A 15678-nucleotide genomic window follows, 5' to 3' on the forward strand; every position below is an offset into this window, starting at 1 on the left:
AAAAAAAAAAAAAAAAAAAAAAAAAAAAAAAAAAAAAAAAACAAAAACAAATTGTAAGAACAGCCAAAGCACATATAGTTCTGTATGCATGCTGTAAAGTTTGTTACTATATGTGAAATTCAAAAATAAAATAGTTTTAGCCAGGCATGGTGGCTCATGCCTGTCATCTCACCACTTTGGGAGGCCTTGGTGGCAGAAGGATCCCTCAAGGCCAGGAGTTCAAGGCCAGCCTGGGCAACATAGTGAGACGTTGTCTCTATAAAATTTTTAAATATATTTGAAAAAATAGTTTTAGGGCCGGGCGCGGTGGCTCAAGCCTGTAATCCCAGCACTTTGGGAGGCCGAGACAGGCGGATCACAAGGTCAGGAGATCGAGACCATCCTGGCTAACATGGTGAAACCCCGTCTCTACTAAAAATACAAAAAACTAGCCGGGCGAGGTGGCGGGCGCCTGTAGTCCCAGCTACTCGGGAGGCTGAGGCAGGAGAATGGCGTAAACCCGGGAGGCGGAGCTTGCAGTGAGCTGAGATCCGGCCACTGCACTCCAGCCTGGGCGACAGAGCGAGACTCCATCTCAAAAAAAAAAAAAAAAAAAAATAGTTTTAGGCCTCAGGTAAATAGTGCTCACCTGAAAGAAACAAAGGAACAATTTTTTCCCCTCGTTTTACTAGATTGTATTTTTGTGTGTGTGTGTTTGAAACACTCTAAATATTCTAGCGGGATTCGGAAAATTATTCACTGTAAAACAGATTATAAAATACATTTTATTCTATGCATATGTTTTATATCCTTGTTGAAAATGCATTTGATTTGACTGCAACTATAGCAAATATACGTCAAGAAAGAAAGAAACAAATTAAATGTCACACTTCATTTACTAAGCTTCTATAAGGAGGAACAAACTCATGTTATACTTCCAAAAACTAATATCTATACATAGAAATTTCAAAGAATTATCAGTAGGAAAGGACACTCACCTTGGCTTTATTCTTGAAGATAGACCCAGGTAATTTGTCATAGTGGAGGTGAGTTGCCAAAATCCTTGGTGATGGAAAGCCTTTCATTCTCTTAAAAATATACACAAAAAGGTGAAAATGTGCACGCGCATGTGTGTGTGTTGAATCATTGCTGGGTTTGGTATCTAAATGACAGTTTCCAGCACTACTGTCACTATATCTTCTCCTCCTCCTCCAATTTTTCTTTCTTTCTTTTTTTTGAAACAGAGTCTCACTCTGTCGCCCAGGCTGGAGTACAGTGGTGCGATCTCAGCTCACTGCAACCTCCACCTTCCAGGTTCAAGCAATTCTCCTTTCTCAGCCTCCCAAGTAGCTGGGATTACAGGTATCCACCACCACGACCAGCTAATTTTTGTGTTTTTAGTAGAGACAGGGTTTCGCCATGTTGGCCAGGCTGGTCTGAAACTCCTTACCTCAGGGGATCCGCTCGCCTCAGCCTCCCAAAGTGCTGGGATTACAGGCATAAGCCACCACACCTGGCCAATTTTTCTTTATTTCTGTTTTCTTACTTTGTGGAGATGAGGAATGAAGAATCATAGATAAACAAATAATTAAAATATTCTTGAATTTCTTTGTTGTACCCTGCTTACCATTTCCCAATCATTTTTGTAATTTTTTAAAAAAATTACCTTTTCCCACGATCATATCAAATCCATTTTGTTCAAGACCGCTCATAATCTGAAATATACACTTTCAGCCGGGCGCAGTGACCCACGCCTGTAATCCCAGCACTTTGGGAGGCCGAGGTGGGCGGATCACGAGGTCACGAGATGGAGACCATCCTAGCTAACATGGTGAAACCCCATTTCTACTAAAAACATAAAAAATTAGCCGGGCGTGGTGGTGGGCACCTGTAGTCCCAGCTACTCAGGAGGCTGAGGAAGGACAATGGTGTAAACCTGGGAGGCAGAACTTGTAGTGAGCCGAGATTGCGCCACTGCACTCCAGCCTGGGCGACAAAGCGGGACTCCGTCTCAAAAAAAAAAAAAAGAAAGAAAGAAATATACACTTTCACTTAATTTGGATCTCTTCTATATTCAAGGTCTTTAACAGAAATAGTGAAGTCTTTCCACAGTTCCTGCAAATCCATTTTTAACATTTAAATCTTTCTGTTTAACCAGCTAAAACTCTAGGCAATAAAATATCTCAATGGAACCTGAAAGTGCAGAGTACTTAAATGTCTGAGAAATGTTTTATGAGAGAAGTATATTGTCAGTATATGGACTAAGGTGATTGATTCTTTTTTTGTAATCTATTTCTATAGATAATTTTGAAGATAAAATTACCTATTTAATCTGCCAGGATTAAGGGTTTTCACTTACAATCAGACCATTAGTATATGTTATACAGGGAAGTAAGGCTTCAAGTTTTTAGTCCCACATCTGTAGAGGTCACTCACTGCTTGGTCGCAGCTACAATATAACTACTCACTGTAAGTGATAAAAGGATATTCAGATGTTTGTAGCCAATTGTTCTGTAAAAACTTAGCGGAGGCTGGGTATCCTGACCAACATGGTGAAACCCCGTCTCAACTAAAAATACAAAAAATTAGCTGGACATGGCGGCGTTTGCCTGTAGTCCCAGCTACTCAGGAGGCTGAGGCATGAGAATCACTTGAACCCGGGAGGCGGAGGTTGCTGTGAGCTGAGATAGCGCCACTGCACTCCAGCCTGGGCAACACAGTGAGACTCCACCTAAAAAAAGAAAAAAAAAAAAAAAACTTAGTGGAGATCTCAACTCAAGCAAGGGGACAAAAAATGAAATTTAAAAAATAAAACACACTTTAAATCAATGATATGGGACCAAGTGGTGACTAGCAGTGTAAAATCTCATTTACATCAAACTGTACTTTTAAACATTTGAAGCATTTTCATACTCATTCATACTCATTCACAACAATCCTCTCAGGTAGATATTGTAACCCCTATTTTAGAGATTAAGAACAGGCTTTGAGGTTTTAAGCACTTTGTGCAAAATTGCACAGGTGATTATTTTCAGATTAAGTTATAGAGTGTGGTTTCCATGAAACTTCATGGCCAAAAATCATGTACAGACATATGAGAAATGGTAAAGTTACTAAAAGGATTAGAAAAGCACCCAAGGGAAAAATGGAAGTCAACTGTAATAAAATTAGATAGTTACATAATATATACTACTATGTTCATTAAAATGTATAATACAGCCCAAGTGTGAGCAAAGACTAGATACCTTATTTAAGGAAAAATATATATTCCAGAAAAGTTCTCTAGATACCTTATATAAGGAAAAATATGTATTCCAGAAAAGATCTCTGTAAAGCAAATAATCGTTAAGTGACATTCATTTCACTGATTTCCATTTAAAAATAAAGGGCATATTGGCCAAGCGTGGTGGCTCACGCCTGTAATCCCAGCACTTTAGGAGACTGTGGGGGGTGGATCACTTGAGGTCAGGAGTTCGAGAGTAGCCTGTCCAATGTGATGAAACCCTGTCTCTACTAAAAATACAAAAAATTAGCCAGGCGTGGTGGTGCACACCTGTAATCCCAGCTACTCGAGAGGCTGAGGCAGGAGAATCGCTTGAACCCAGGAGGTGGAGGTTGCAGTGAGAGGACATCGCACCATTGCACTCCAGCCTGAGTTAGAGTGAGACTCCATTTCAAAAAAAAAGAGAGAAACAGACAGAGAAATTGAAATCTGGATACATGTTGGCATAATTTCTAAAGGTGATGTTAAACACTCTCCTTAGTAAAAGGTTATGCAAAGACCTGGGCAGGGGAAGTCTATGGGGCTTTTCCTTATTTTCTACCTAGGACAAAGCTTCTTACTGCCCCTGTTGGCCCATCCTATGTTCCTGGGCCCATCTTGGCTGAGCCTTCATCAGGTTTGCTTTGGTCCAGGTTTGCTCTGGTCTGTTGTTGCTGACCAGATGCAGGACTCGGCACTTACCTCCAAACCACTCTCCTCCGAGTCCCTGAACACCTATCTCCTTTACCATGTATTTTTGTGCTACTTTGGCCTAATCCATGGAAATGGACTTCCTTCCATCTAGGTTCCAACTTTCAAGTTTGTATTTGTCATCATGCCACTGTCTCAGTCACCTTCAAGAAGCTGTTCCCTAAGTCCCAATCCAGTGGCTTTATCTTAGTAACTGAGTCCTGTCTGCCTGTTGGGAGTCTTGGTGGCGAACATTTCTGAAAGTTTTACTGAGACTGTGGTTCCCCCTTGAATACAGCCTTCCCTTCCCAGCTGCATTCTGGTGTGTCTAGGAGTGGGGAGGGGCTGTCTTCCATGTCCTTTTTCTGTCCAAGCACTGAAGTCCTGAGGCAGATCCTCCTCCCACTCCTTTCTTGCCTTCCCTGGGCAGCGAGTAGAACATCCTATCTCACACCCAAGTCCCAGTTAGTTGTATTGGGAAGGTAAGTAATAACAGCTAGGGTGACCTGTTATCCCCTTCACACACATCAGTGGCTTATTCTCTTAGCTAATGCTTGATTTCTTCCCATCCCTTACACACACACGAATCATAACTGAGATAGGGAAATCAAAAATCACTGGGAGCGGTGGCTCATGCCCATAATCTCAGCACTTTGGGAGGCCAAGATGGGAGGATCACTGGAGCCCAGGAGTTCATTACCAGCCTGGCAACGAAATGAAACCCTGTCTCTACAAAAAAAATTTAAAAAAATTAGCCAGGTGTACTGGCATGTGCCTGTAGTCCCAACTACTCAGTAGGGTGAAGCAGGAGGATCGCTTGAGCCCAGGAGGTCAAGGCTGCAGTGAGCCATGATCATACCACTGCACTACAGCCTGGGCAATGAAGTGAGACTCCATTTCAAAAAAAAAAAAATCATGCCTTACTAGGAAAAGCCTGGTGATTCCTACTAGCATCCTGCACAGGTCCACGTCTTCAGAGATGAGGCTTTTCTGTTCATTTCCTGAGGTTTCTCAGCTTACTTTCCCCCTACTTAAAATAAAAAGAACAAAAACAGGCTGGCTATACAGTATAGTTGTTAAAAGCTCAAACTAGAAAACGGGTTCAAATCTTGGCTCTATCATTTATTAGTCCCTTGACATTGGGCAAGTCCCTAGCAGTTCTATCTTTTGTGAAATGGTAATAAGGTTATTTTGCAAAAAATAAGATGATACCTGAACAGTGCTGAAGATACGGTAGGCACACAGTAAATTGTGATAATTATTAGTATTGCACTTTCTAAACTGAAAACTAAAGAATCCCCAAACTGGAAGAAATCTTTCTATGATAATTTGCTGTAAAGTTAAAGGCTGTTTGTACTAACCTGATATTTTTCTGAATCCCCACATTCAAGAACTGGGAATTCTGGATATTCATACTTTTTTTTAGAAACAGCAAATATTAATTCATGGACAATGTGGAGAATCCAGTTTGAACCTATCAGAAAAATCAGAGAATAAAAACTCATTACGGAGTCTTGATGTAACAAAAGCACGTTATTTTAGCATATACATGATAAAAATTAAAATCTACAACCATTCCCTGATGTGTATATTTAGTTCTTCTGTGTTTGAAATAACTTGGGCTATGGAAAGAAATGGTTTGATGGAAAACAGCATTTACCTATAATTAGTATAAAATTCAACTTATTTCTCAGATGTCTCCTTTAACAAGGGACAATGCTTCATTTTGAATCTAGAATATGTTTCTTATAGAACAATGTTGTGTTATAGAAAGTTTATTTTAAGTTATTTATATTATTTTACATTAAATTAATACATATATTCTACAGGAATCTATATTTTGATTTTAGGAAAACACAGCATCAGTTAAGAAAAAAACATTTTAAATGAGGTTGGCTTTAATAAACAACAGTAAAAGGAATCAAAAGGAAATGGTAAAAAGCAGGATAATTTAGATTCTTCAAGTTTTATTTTCCATTGATGAAAGATCTTTGTAAAAGTGATTGGAGAAACTGACGGAGCAGTATTTGATCCTGAAAAATAATTTGTAACATGGAAATCATCATGTAAAGTACAGAAGTGACTGTGCTTTTGTCCAGCCAGAAATCAAGACAAAACCACTGCTACTGTGACTGCTTCTTGCCAACTGGACTTTCCCACATTCATGCAACTCCCTTCCAGGCCCATCGACCATCCCCTTCCGCTCTCCATCCTCCATAATGGCCTTTCTGCACAGAGCTCTTCCTTCAGACACTGGGGTTTTTTAATCTAGCAATTCTATCTACTGATTATATAACCTGCGTACTTAACCACGGTGGCCCTCCTCCTCACTGACGCTCAGTCAGATTCCTGCAATGAGGAACCGCTTTCGTCCCACCTTTGTCTCACACCGTCCCCAACCTACTCACTATGAGAAGTGTGCTTGTAGGAGATGACTTGTTATTTACCGCACTTTGGATAAGATGCTAGCACGATGTCATCATGTCTGGCTTCGAAAGTGTCCAGCGCTTGGAAAGTTTCTGAGGTGCACATGGTGATGGGGTAAGGAATCCCCTGATAGGTGAAAAATAAGCGAGAAAGTGCAGTTTCTTTAGATTTTTCTAAAGCTTCATCAATGTACTCAATAAATTTGGATTTATCAGCCATGGTAGCTCCCTGCAAATGAACCTGCTCTGTGGCTGTCCAGGGGGAGTGATTGCTTTTAATGGAGTTGGGCAGGGGCTGGAATAAAGGGCTCCTCCCAGGCACATGAAAAAGAAATCATTTAATTCTCATCCACCCTCCCTCAACTTTTGCATATCCTCCTGGCAAAAGCTAAACCACAGGTGCAAAACAGGCTGATGATCAGGGAATATTACCCCACGGGTTGATTACATAACCATTTAGGCAATCTGCCCAGTGAAAGTAAGAATGGGATATCCTAATAGAAGAAAATATATATTAAATATCTAACAAATAGGTATTGAATCAGGCACGCAGTTTTTCTATTAGAAATTCACAGAATGAAATCTCAGTTATCTCCTGGGTTGATACATTTTTACACATATCCTATGTGGTGTGAAAGGAAGCAATGGGATTGTGAGGTAATTTGGTGGGGTGGAAAAGAGACCAAATTTGGGGGCAGTCTGGGGCACTCTCATTTACTGGCTCAATAGATTTACAAGTCTAAAGACCTGAGTTCGAACCTTGACTCTACCATTTACTAGTTGTGTTACTCTGAGCTAATGATAATATATCTCTAAAAGTTTATGTAAAGTTGTTAACAGTGGAAATGTATCTGAGTTATCCCATATGGGTCTGTAGCAACCTCAATTCTTGCCTCCTCAGAAGAAAGAACTGACTGAGGGTATAAGGCAGAAAAAGAGACTGATGCAAGTTTCAGAGCAGGAGTGGAAATTTACTAAAAGCTTTAGAGCAGGAAAGAAAGGAAAGTACACTCAGAAGAGACCCAAGTGGGTGACTTGAAGAGCAAGTGCAATGTTTAACCTTGATGCTAGGCCTTCATAGGCTGGCCCACTTCCGGCATCTCACACCCCTTTCCCATGATTCTTCCCTTAGAGTGGGCTGCCCTCCTTACCCTCGGGAGGTAAGCATGTGCAGTGTGTTTAGGAAGCTGTACCCATGCCCATCTGAGGCTTTCTTCCCTTTTCTAGTGTAGCGCCCCCAGAAGGTCAGACTATGTCATTGTGTCTCTTAATGTGCATGCTGGGGAAGTTGCTTCTCCCTGGCACATTTCCTAGGATAGAGTCTTTCTGTAGCAGTCTTTTTCTTTTGGGTAAGTTGGCTCATACTTCCCATCTCCCAGCAGCTTGGTGTGGCCCTGTGGCTAAAACAGGAAGCTGATGGCTCTCCAATCTTCTTTAGTCCCTTCCCCATACCTGGAAGGCAGATACTGTGTTGGCAAGTCAGATTTGCTAATTCGGAGGAAAGCAGCACTGAGGAAATCTGGCTCACCAGATGGCCTTGAGAAACAGAGCCACCCTCCCACGACTCACACTGTATAACAGGCCTCCTTCTGACCTGTATGTGAAAGAGCATAATTGTTCATCTTGTTTGAGCCACTGAATTATTGGAGTCTCAACAATTACAATTATAATTACTCAAAAGTTATAGCAGTTTAGCCTATATCCTATCTGGTACATTTTCTGGGTCAAAATTTACGTTTTGGCCTCTTGATAAGTCAAATATCTATAAACATAGACTATATATTTCTTCTTATTTCTCTCCCATTCTCTTCCCCACATCTTTCTTCTTACCCTTCTTCCATTTTTCTAACGTAATTTTTTTCACTGTATTTACCTTTCTCTTAACCAATGTTAACCAGTTAAGAAGATGACTTCTAGTTATGCTTAGTTACCTGGCTGTACCATCATTCATATATCAGTTAAAAGGATAGCTAACATTATTGAGTACTTGCATGTACCACATCCCCTTCCAAATTGCTAAGATTACAGGAATGATTTGATGTAATTTCCTAACAGCCTTATGAAACGGGTGTTGCTTTGCTACCTTTTGCAGTTAGGTTAATTGGGGCCACAGGGGCTAAGTGACTTCTAGAGGACAAGAGGTGAGGGTTGGTGGGAGAAAAAGCAGGTTTTAATCGGAGAGCCAGCAAACAGAGAAGATGGTGAACTAGTGTTCTAAAGTACCACCTTACATTTTAAAATTGACCATAGGTTTTTAAAGGGGGAAATGCATGGCAGACATGTGGGAGTGGTACAGGATGCAGGGTCCGTATGTCTTGTTTCAATGGCTATCTTGGGTAATTGCCTGTTTGGAGGTCTGGTTGGCATTATCTTGATTTCAGCCCAATGGTAGTGGAGACAATGTTGTGACTCCCCTTAAGCACGAGGATTCTGCAGTTGGGGCTCTGCATCTGGTTTGTTTCAAGATTAGCTTCTGGAATTTTTTAACCAAGAAAACAATTAGATAAACATGCATTGCCAGAGGAGAATGTCTAGAGAGGGAGGGAATGAAGGGGTAAGAGGGCAGGAAAAGAAAGTGAGTGATTAAAAAATATTTTAAAAGCTCCTGGTTACAGTTGCAGAGTCAGGCTTTGGAGGGGCTAGGATCGGAACACAGGCAGGACAGCTAAGTTCAGGCAGAAAGACACTTACAATGAGATCTCAGAGGGCACAGGTTTAATTCTTAGTGCCAGTGATTTCTTTGGTGCTTCTTTACCTGCTATGAGAAACAAGGTCATGGGAATTTTTCACTGCAAAAAAAAAAAAAAATCTTATTTTCTGCGGAGAGAGATTTTTATGACCACAAGGGCAATAAATATCCTGGGTTCCAGTGACACAGGATGGCACATCCCCGCCTAGGCCCGGCTTGGCCTGGTGCCTCAGCCTGCCTGTGTTACAGCTCATTCAGTCCCCTGTCTACTCAGGCCCATGGCTCCAGGGCTGGCCCAGCCTGGCTGCTGCTTTCCATTGTGTGGGGTGGCTGCAGGCACGAGCAGCAGGTGGAGGGCCACAGTGTTACAGCCTTTTTTGTACCCACATTTGAAGGATCCCAAGTTCTCGTCCTGCATCCAAGAAGAATGAGGTTATGCTGTAAACTGAAGAGTGAGAAGGGCAAAGAAGAGTTTTATTGAGCAACGGAACAGCTAGAGAGGGGACTCAAAGAGGGTGGTCCACCCCCCTAAGGCAGGTAGTCCTCCTTAGCCTGAAGGTGGGTACAAAAAAAGCTGTAATACTGTATCCCCCGCCCTCCACTGGTGTAAGGCAGCCACCCCACATGAAGGAAGGAGTGGCAGGGCCAGGCCAGCCCAGGAGCAGCAGGCTGGAGTGGGACAATGGGACTAAAAGAGCTGTTCGCATGCTATAACACTCCCTCTGGGGGTTGGGGTTGCTGACATCCCTGTTTGGGTGTCACCATGTTCCCCTCATCCAGACACCATTGCCCAAGGTGGAAGCAGGTTGTGGCATGGCTGGCCCAGCTGTGGGCTGAGTGTGGATCCCGCCGCAAGCACTGGATCTGGGTGGGAGCGCAAGCGAAGTGCAGCTGGGTGGGCTGCGTGCCTCCTGCAGTGGGCCCACGGCCTGGGCAGGGGAGTTGCCAGTCTTAGAGGTTTCTGGCTGGCTAAGCAGCCAAGAAAAAACCTGCATCACTAAAACATTTTTTTTTTTTTATTAATTAGAAAAAGTATTTATTTCTGCTCCTTTCATTCATCTTATTGTTCAGGAAACAGTCTTACATACATATCTGAAATAATCTACCATCACACACTCTAGTTAAAGGCAAAGCACCACAGGTAAAGCTGATCAGCTGTCCACAGTTCTCAGCTTATGGAATCTTGCTTCTGGATTTTATGTTAATTTCTGAAAAATCAGAAATGTCATCTCCAAAAAATGTTAAGGGGGTTGTAAAAAACAATCACTTTATTTGATATTATAGTTGTAGATATGGAGTATATTTTCTTTAAGAAATGAAAAACTAAAAAGAAAATGCCACTCAACATTGTTGGTATAGCAATAGGTCAGCAGGGAAAAAAAAATACTGTGATAAACTTGTCTCTTTAATACCAAGAAGAAATTCTAATGCAAGCTTCAATACGCTTCCTGTTTTTTCACTAGATATTTCTTTTACTGCTGCTCTTCATTCTTTTCCACATGTCATACTGGAGGATTGGTACAGCCTTTAAAACTTCATTGACAGGAGCAAATCCAGTATCCACTGATTTCTTCTCAAAGGCACTCTAACCCATCAGATAGCCCGGCAGTTTCATTCTCATGAATACTCTAGCCATGAAAAAACTCAGTAGGACACAGACGAATCCAATGAACAGAAGAAGAAATCTATTGAGTTTTGGGATATTTGGTGCATTCGATCGGTCCAGGATTATGAAACCTAAACCTCCCATTGTAAATAGGAAGCTGGATGCAAGTCCTTCCATAATATATTGTCCATTTACTCTGTAGGCCAAGAAAGCTACCGGCCTCTGATGCCCATGTTCATCAGTCATAGAGCCAACACTTGGAGGTTCAACAATAACATCATAAATTATTCCTCCGGTAATGAGGAAGTAAGACACCACCACCAGAGCATACACAGTCATGGCCGACGGCATGTGCAACTAGGGCGGCTTCTTCAGCTTCAGGTTGGGACATTCGAGCACTAAGAATGGGACACGGTACAAGGTCTCCATGTTGGTGGCAGCGAGGGCCATTCTCAGCCTCAAGCCCCACGCGCCACCCGGAAACCAAACATTTTATTTAATAACAGCATTTTGGGACAAACACTATATTCTCTCTCTCTCTCTCTCACTCTCTCTCTGTGTGTATATGTATATACATATATCAATTGTAAGATGCATTCGTATTTCTGAAATGTAAACATATGGAAACAAGTACATCTTGGAATTGAGGAAATTCTATATGTCAACAGAAAGTGAGAGGCAGGTGGTGGATGTGCGAGAGTAGTTTTTTATCTGCATTTTACAGAGGGAAAAGAACTGACCAGAGAGGGTTCCTAGCTAGGCACTGGTATCTGGGTTTCATTATGTAGGTGAATATTTATTTTTTAAAGAAGCAGTATGTGAAAAGGTAAAATCAGAATATCTGAATATCTTAGTATTTTTATATGTCTATACATCACTCCCACTTGAAGGCCTTCTTGCCTTACATAATAATGCGATATTAGCTGTAGTTGTGAAGGTGTATTTACGATTTTCCCTCCCCAAAAAAGAAAAGAGGAGCAGGACTGAACTCCTTGCCAATCTGCTTAGTGAGATTATCCTTACATTACAAAGAGTCTGTTTCCCTCTGGTCAGGTAGAATTTAAGACGTTGATTCAAACATGGTTGTTGTTGGCTTGCTTCTTAGTGGGTAAAACACTTAAAAAGACAATGGGTTGGATCTTGTTCCGACACTAATGCCTGTAATTATAGGAGGATTTAGGAGGCTCTTTGGGATTGGTAATGTGAACTCTGATTCTTAGTTTGCCTAGGCTTAGGTCAACCTGTTAACCTTACAATTCTACATACTCAACACTTAGTTGTCTGGAAAGCATAATGGAGGGAAATAGCATGAAAAATTATAGAATAACCTGTATCGTGTGATATATTTGTACTGTCATACCTATGAGTGCCGGTGGGTCTCATGTTATATGAAGTCCTAGCTTCCTATTCAACTCCTTGTGTCTTACCCATATTGGAGATAAATTACTGCTGACCTGTCAGGCTTTGCCAGCTGTGGCCTGGCTCATGCCCCAGAGGCAGCTGCATGGGAGGCTTATTTAAAGTTTCTTTCTAGCTGGGTGTGGTGGCTCATGCCTGTAATACCAGCACTTCAGGAGGCTGAGGCAGTCAGACTGCTTGAGCTCAGGAGTTTGAGACCAGCCTGGCCAACATGGTGAAACTCTGTCTCTACTTAAAAAAAAAAAAAAAAAAATTAGCCGAGTGTGGTGGTGCATGCCTGTAGTCCCAACTACCTGGGAGGTCGAGGCATGAGAATCACTTGAACCCGCGAGGCAGGGGTTGTAGTGAGCTGAGATTGTGCCACTGCAATCCAGCCTGGGTAATAGAGTGAGACTCTGTCTCAAAAAATAATAATAATAAAATAAAGTTTATTTCCTTGGCATTGAAGACACCATGCCCTTTTACCTTCTTTTCCTTTGTTTTTTCCAGTTTATAGACATATACAGAAGAAGAAGAAGAAGAAGAAGAAGAAGAAGAAGAAGAAGAAGAAGAAGAAGAAGAAGAAGAAGAAGGAGGAGGAGGAGGAGGAGGAGGAGGAGGAGGAGGAGGAGGAGGAGGAGGAGGAGGAGGAGGAGGAGGAGGAGAAGAAGAAAGAGAAAATGTGAAAAGAAATGTCTAGGCTTTAAGGTGAAGATGGGAGAATGTACAGCAAACCTAGTACATATTCGTTAAAGTGGAGGTCCCTAAGGCCATTACAGAAGACTGGGATTTTAGCTTGCTTCTGTGCTTTGGAGAGAACTATCACATCTTTCTCGTCATTTGCATTCCTCTGTCAGAATTAGTAAACCAGGCTAGGACCAGGAAGGCACTGTCGCTAAAGGACCCTTGGTAAAAGTTTCTACTGGAGTCTACACTTTTCCTGCTCTAAACCTTGTGGCCAAAATGTGTCTTATCTCAAAATGTGTTTGTGAAATCTATAGTGGGGTTCAGAGTGTATAAGAAACATTTATGGAGATGTCAAGCTTTGTGCAATACCGTTATTAGTTTATATATATTTTCCCACAGAAATCATAACATTTTAATACAATTATTTCAGTCTTTCTTACAATTTCTGTTTTTTTTTTTGTGAAGGCAATTTTATAACTATAATTGATGTAGTTGAATATCCAGTGGTTAGTTCTCATCCACATTGACTCTCTGTAGATTTTTTTTTCCAAGATAAAGCCTTTCTCTGTCACCCAGGCTGGAGTGCAGTGGTGTGATCTCGGCTAATTTTTTGTATTTTTAGTAGAGATGGGGTTTCACCATACAGGCCAAGCTGGTCTTGAACTCCTGACCTCAGGTGATCCGCCCGTCTTGGCTTCCCAAAGTGCTGGAGTTACAGGCATGAGCCACCATGCCTGATCGACTGTCTGTAGATTTTTGAAAGTGGTAACAGGTACATAGGTAATTAAAGTACGGAGCTTATTTGGTGAATCTTCATCCTCGTTACATCCTCTGGACAACTGCAAGCGGATACGGTACAGGACATTCCTTATTCCTTTGGCAAATACAACTTTATTGAGCCTGGTATCAATGCACACATCTGGAGTTCCCATCTCCTTCATGGCAAAATTTCCAGATCTCTTTGAGTGTCTGAGGGACATACTTCTTGAAGCCCACTCCATACACGCGCTTGTGAATGTCGGTGTATTCTTGGGTCATCACATCATTGATGGCAGAATGGTCCATTTTCTTCTTGCCACTGTTCTTTGCAGGAGCCACTCTGCCAGGCCCAAGTTGGTAAAGCTTGTTACCATTTCTTTAAGCTTTCTTCCCCTCTTTTTTTTTTTCAATCTGAACCATTCCAACGCCCTTTTCTTTTCTTCTTTCTCCTTCCTTCCTTCCTTCCTTCCTTCCTTCCTTCCTTCCTTCCTTCCTTCTTTCCTTCCTTCCTTCTTTCCTTCCTTCCTTCTTTCCTTCCTTCCTTCTTTCCTTCCTTCCTTCTTTCCTTCCTTCCTTCCTTTTTTGACATGGAGTCTCATTCTGTCACCCAGCCTGGAGTGCAGTGGTGTGATCTTGGCTCACTGTAACCTCTGCCTCCTAGGTTCAAGCAATTCTCCTGCCTCAGCCTTCCAAATAGCTGGGATTACCGGCGTGCTCCACCTCATCCAGCTAATTTTTGTATTTTTAGTGGAGATGGGGTTTCTCCTTGTTGGCCAGGCTGGTCTCCAACTCCTGACCTCAGGTGATCTGCCCGCCTTGGCCTGCCAAAGTGCTGGGATTACCGGTGTGAGCCACTGCACCCAGCCCCAATGGCTTTTTCATTTTACTTTGTCATCCTGGTGCTCTTAACACTGATATTCTGGTACTTCAAACCAATGGAGTGGAGCCTTGCTATATGGTCTGAAAGTTTTTGTTTTCCCTAAATTCATATGTTGAAATCCCCAGTGATGGCATTAGGAGGCAGGGCCTTTGGGAAGTGATTAGGTCATGAGGGCTCTGCCCTCATGAATGGTATTAGTGTCATTTTATTTATTTATTTATTTATTTTGAGATGGAGTCTCACTATGTCGTCCAGGCTGCAATTTCTGCCTCCTGAGTTCAAGCAATTCTCCTGCCTCAGCCTCCTGCATAGCTGGGACTACAGGTGTGTGCCACCACGCCCAGCTAATTTTTATGGTTTTAGTAGAGATGGGGTTTCACCGTGTTGTCTGGACTGCTCTCAAACTCCTGACCTCAGGTGAGCCCACTACCTTGGCCTCCCAAAGTGTTGCAATTACAGGTGTGAGCCACTTGCCTGGCCAAGGATTAATGTTTTAAAAGAGGCACCAGAGAGGCCCTTGCCCCTTGTACCATGTGAGGACACAGTGAGAAGGCACCATCTCAGAAACCAGAAAGTTGGTCTTTACCACATGTTGAATCTTGTGGCACCCTGATTTTGGACTTCCCAGTCTTTAGAATCATAAGAAACAAATTTCTGTTGATTATAAGCCATCAGTTTATGGCATTTGGTTATAGCAGCCGAAGCGGACAAAGACAGGCCTGGAAGCTCAAGGCATAGTATCTTAAATGATTTTTAACGAAGTGTTTCATGGAAGTCATGGTGGATGCTTTTAATAAGAAAATATTTATTATGGATGAATCTTTAAAGATTGTGGATGTACTTACTCCTTCCCCCTTCTCACTACTGTACTTGACTATTCTTTTTTTTTCTTTCTTTTTTTTTTTAAAAAGAAGAAGGGCAGGCTGGGCACGGTGGCTCACGCCTGTAATCCCAGCACTTTGGGAGGTCAAGGAGGGAGGACCACGAGGTCAGGAGATCGAGACCATCCTGGCTAACATGGTGAAACCCCATCTTACTAAAAATGCAAAAAATTAGCCAGGCGTGGTGGCATGCACCTGTAGTCCCAGCTACTCGGGAGACTGAGGCAGGAGAATCGCTTGAACTCTGGAGGCGGAGGTTGCAGTGAGCCAAGATTGAGCCACTGCACTACAGCCTGGGCAACAGAGCGAGACTCCATCTCATTAAAAAAAAAAAAAAAAAAGAAAAAAAAAAAAAAAAGAAGGGCAGACACAGTGGCTCACAGCTGTATTTCTAACACTTGGGAGGCCAAAGAGGGAGGAT

General features: G+C 42.1%; 1 protein-coding gene and 1 pseudogene across 3 annotated transcripts in view; both read right to left on the reverse strand.

Moving 5' to 3' along the window:
- The window catches only part of SULT6B1 (sulfotransferase family 6B member 1), a 32734-nt gene that overhangs the window by 15149 nt on the left and 1907 nt on the right, over window positions 1-15678 (reverse strand). Inside the window, exons 2-4 of one of the 2 annotated variants that reach the window (XM_025354914.1) lie at window positions 6379-6484; window positions 5293-5405; window positions 978-1067 (exon numbers count right to left, since the gene is read on the reverse strand). In XM_025354914.1, the coding sequence (XP_025210699.1) occupies window positions 978-1067; window positions 5293-5405; window positions 6379-6463 (288 nt within the window). In that variant the 5' untranslated portion in view covers window positions 6464-6484. Of the gene's footprint in view, window positions 1-977; window positions 1068-5292; window positions 5406-6378; window positions 6578-15678 lie in introns of those variants that run through there. The other variant, XM_025354913.1, reaches the window with a different exon arrangement.
- Window positions 10066-11130, reverse strand: LOC112605236 (annotated as a pseudogene). The gene has a single exon (XR_003115380.1). The product of XR_003115380.1 is annotated as an oligosaccharyltransferase complex subunit OSTC pseudogene (transcript).

The sequence above is a fragment of the Theropithecus gelada genome, chromosome 13, assembly GCF_003255815.1.
Source record: "Theropithecus gelada isolate Dixy chromosome 13, Tgel_1.0, whole genome shotgun sequence".
NCBI classification, from domain to species: Eukaryota; Metazoa; Chordata; class Mammalia; order Primates; family Cercopithecidae; genus Theropithecus; species Theropithecus gelada.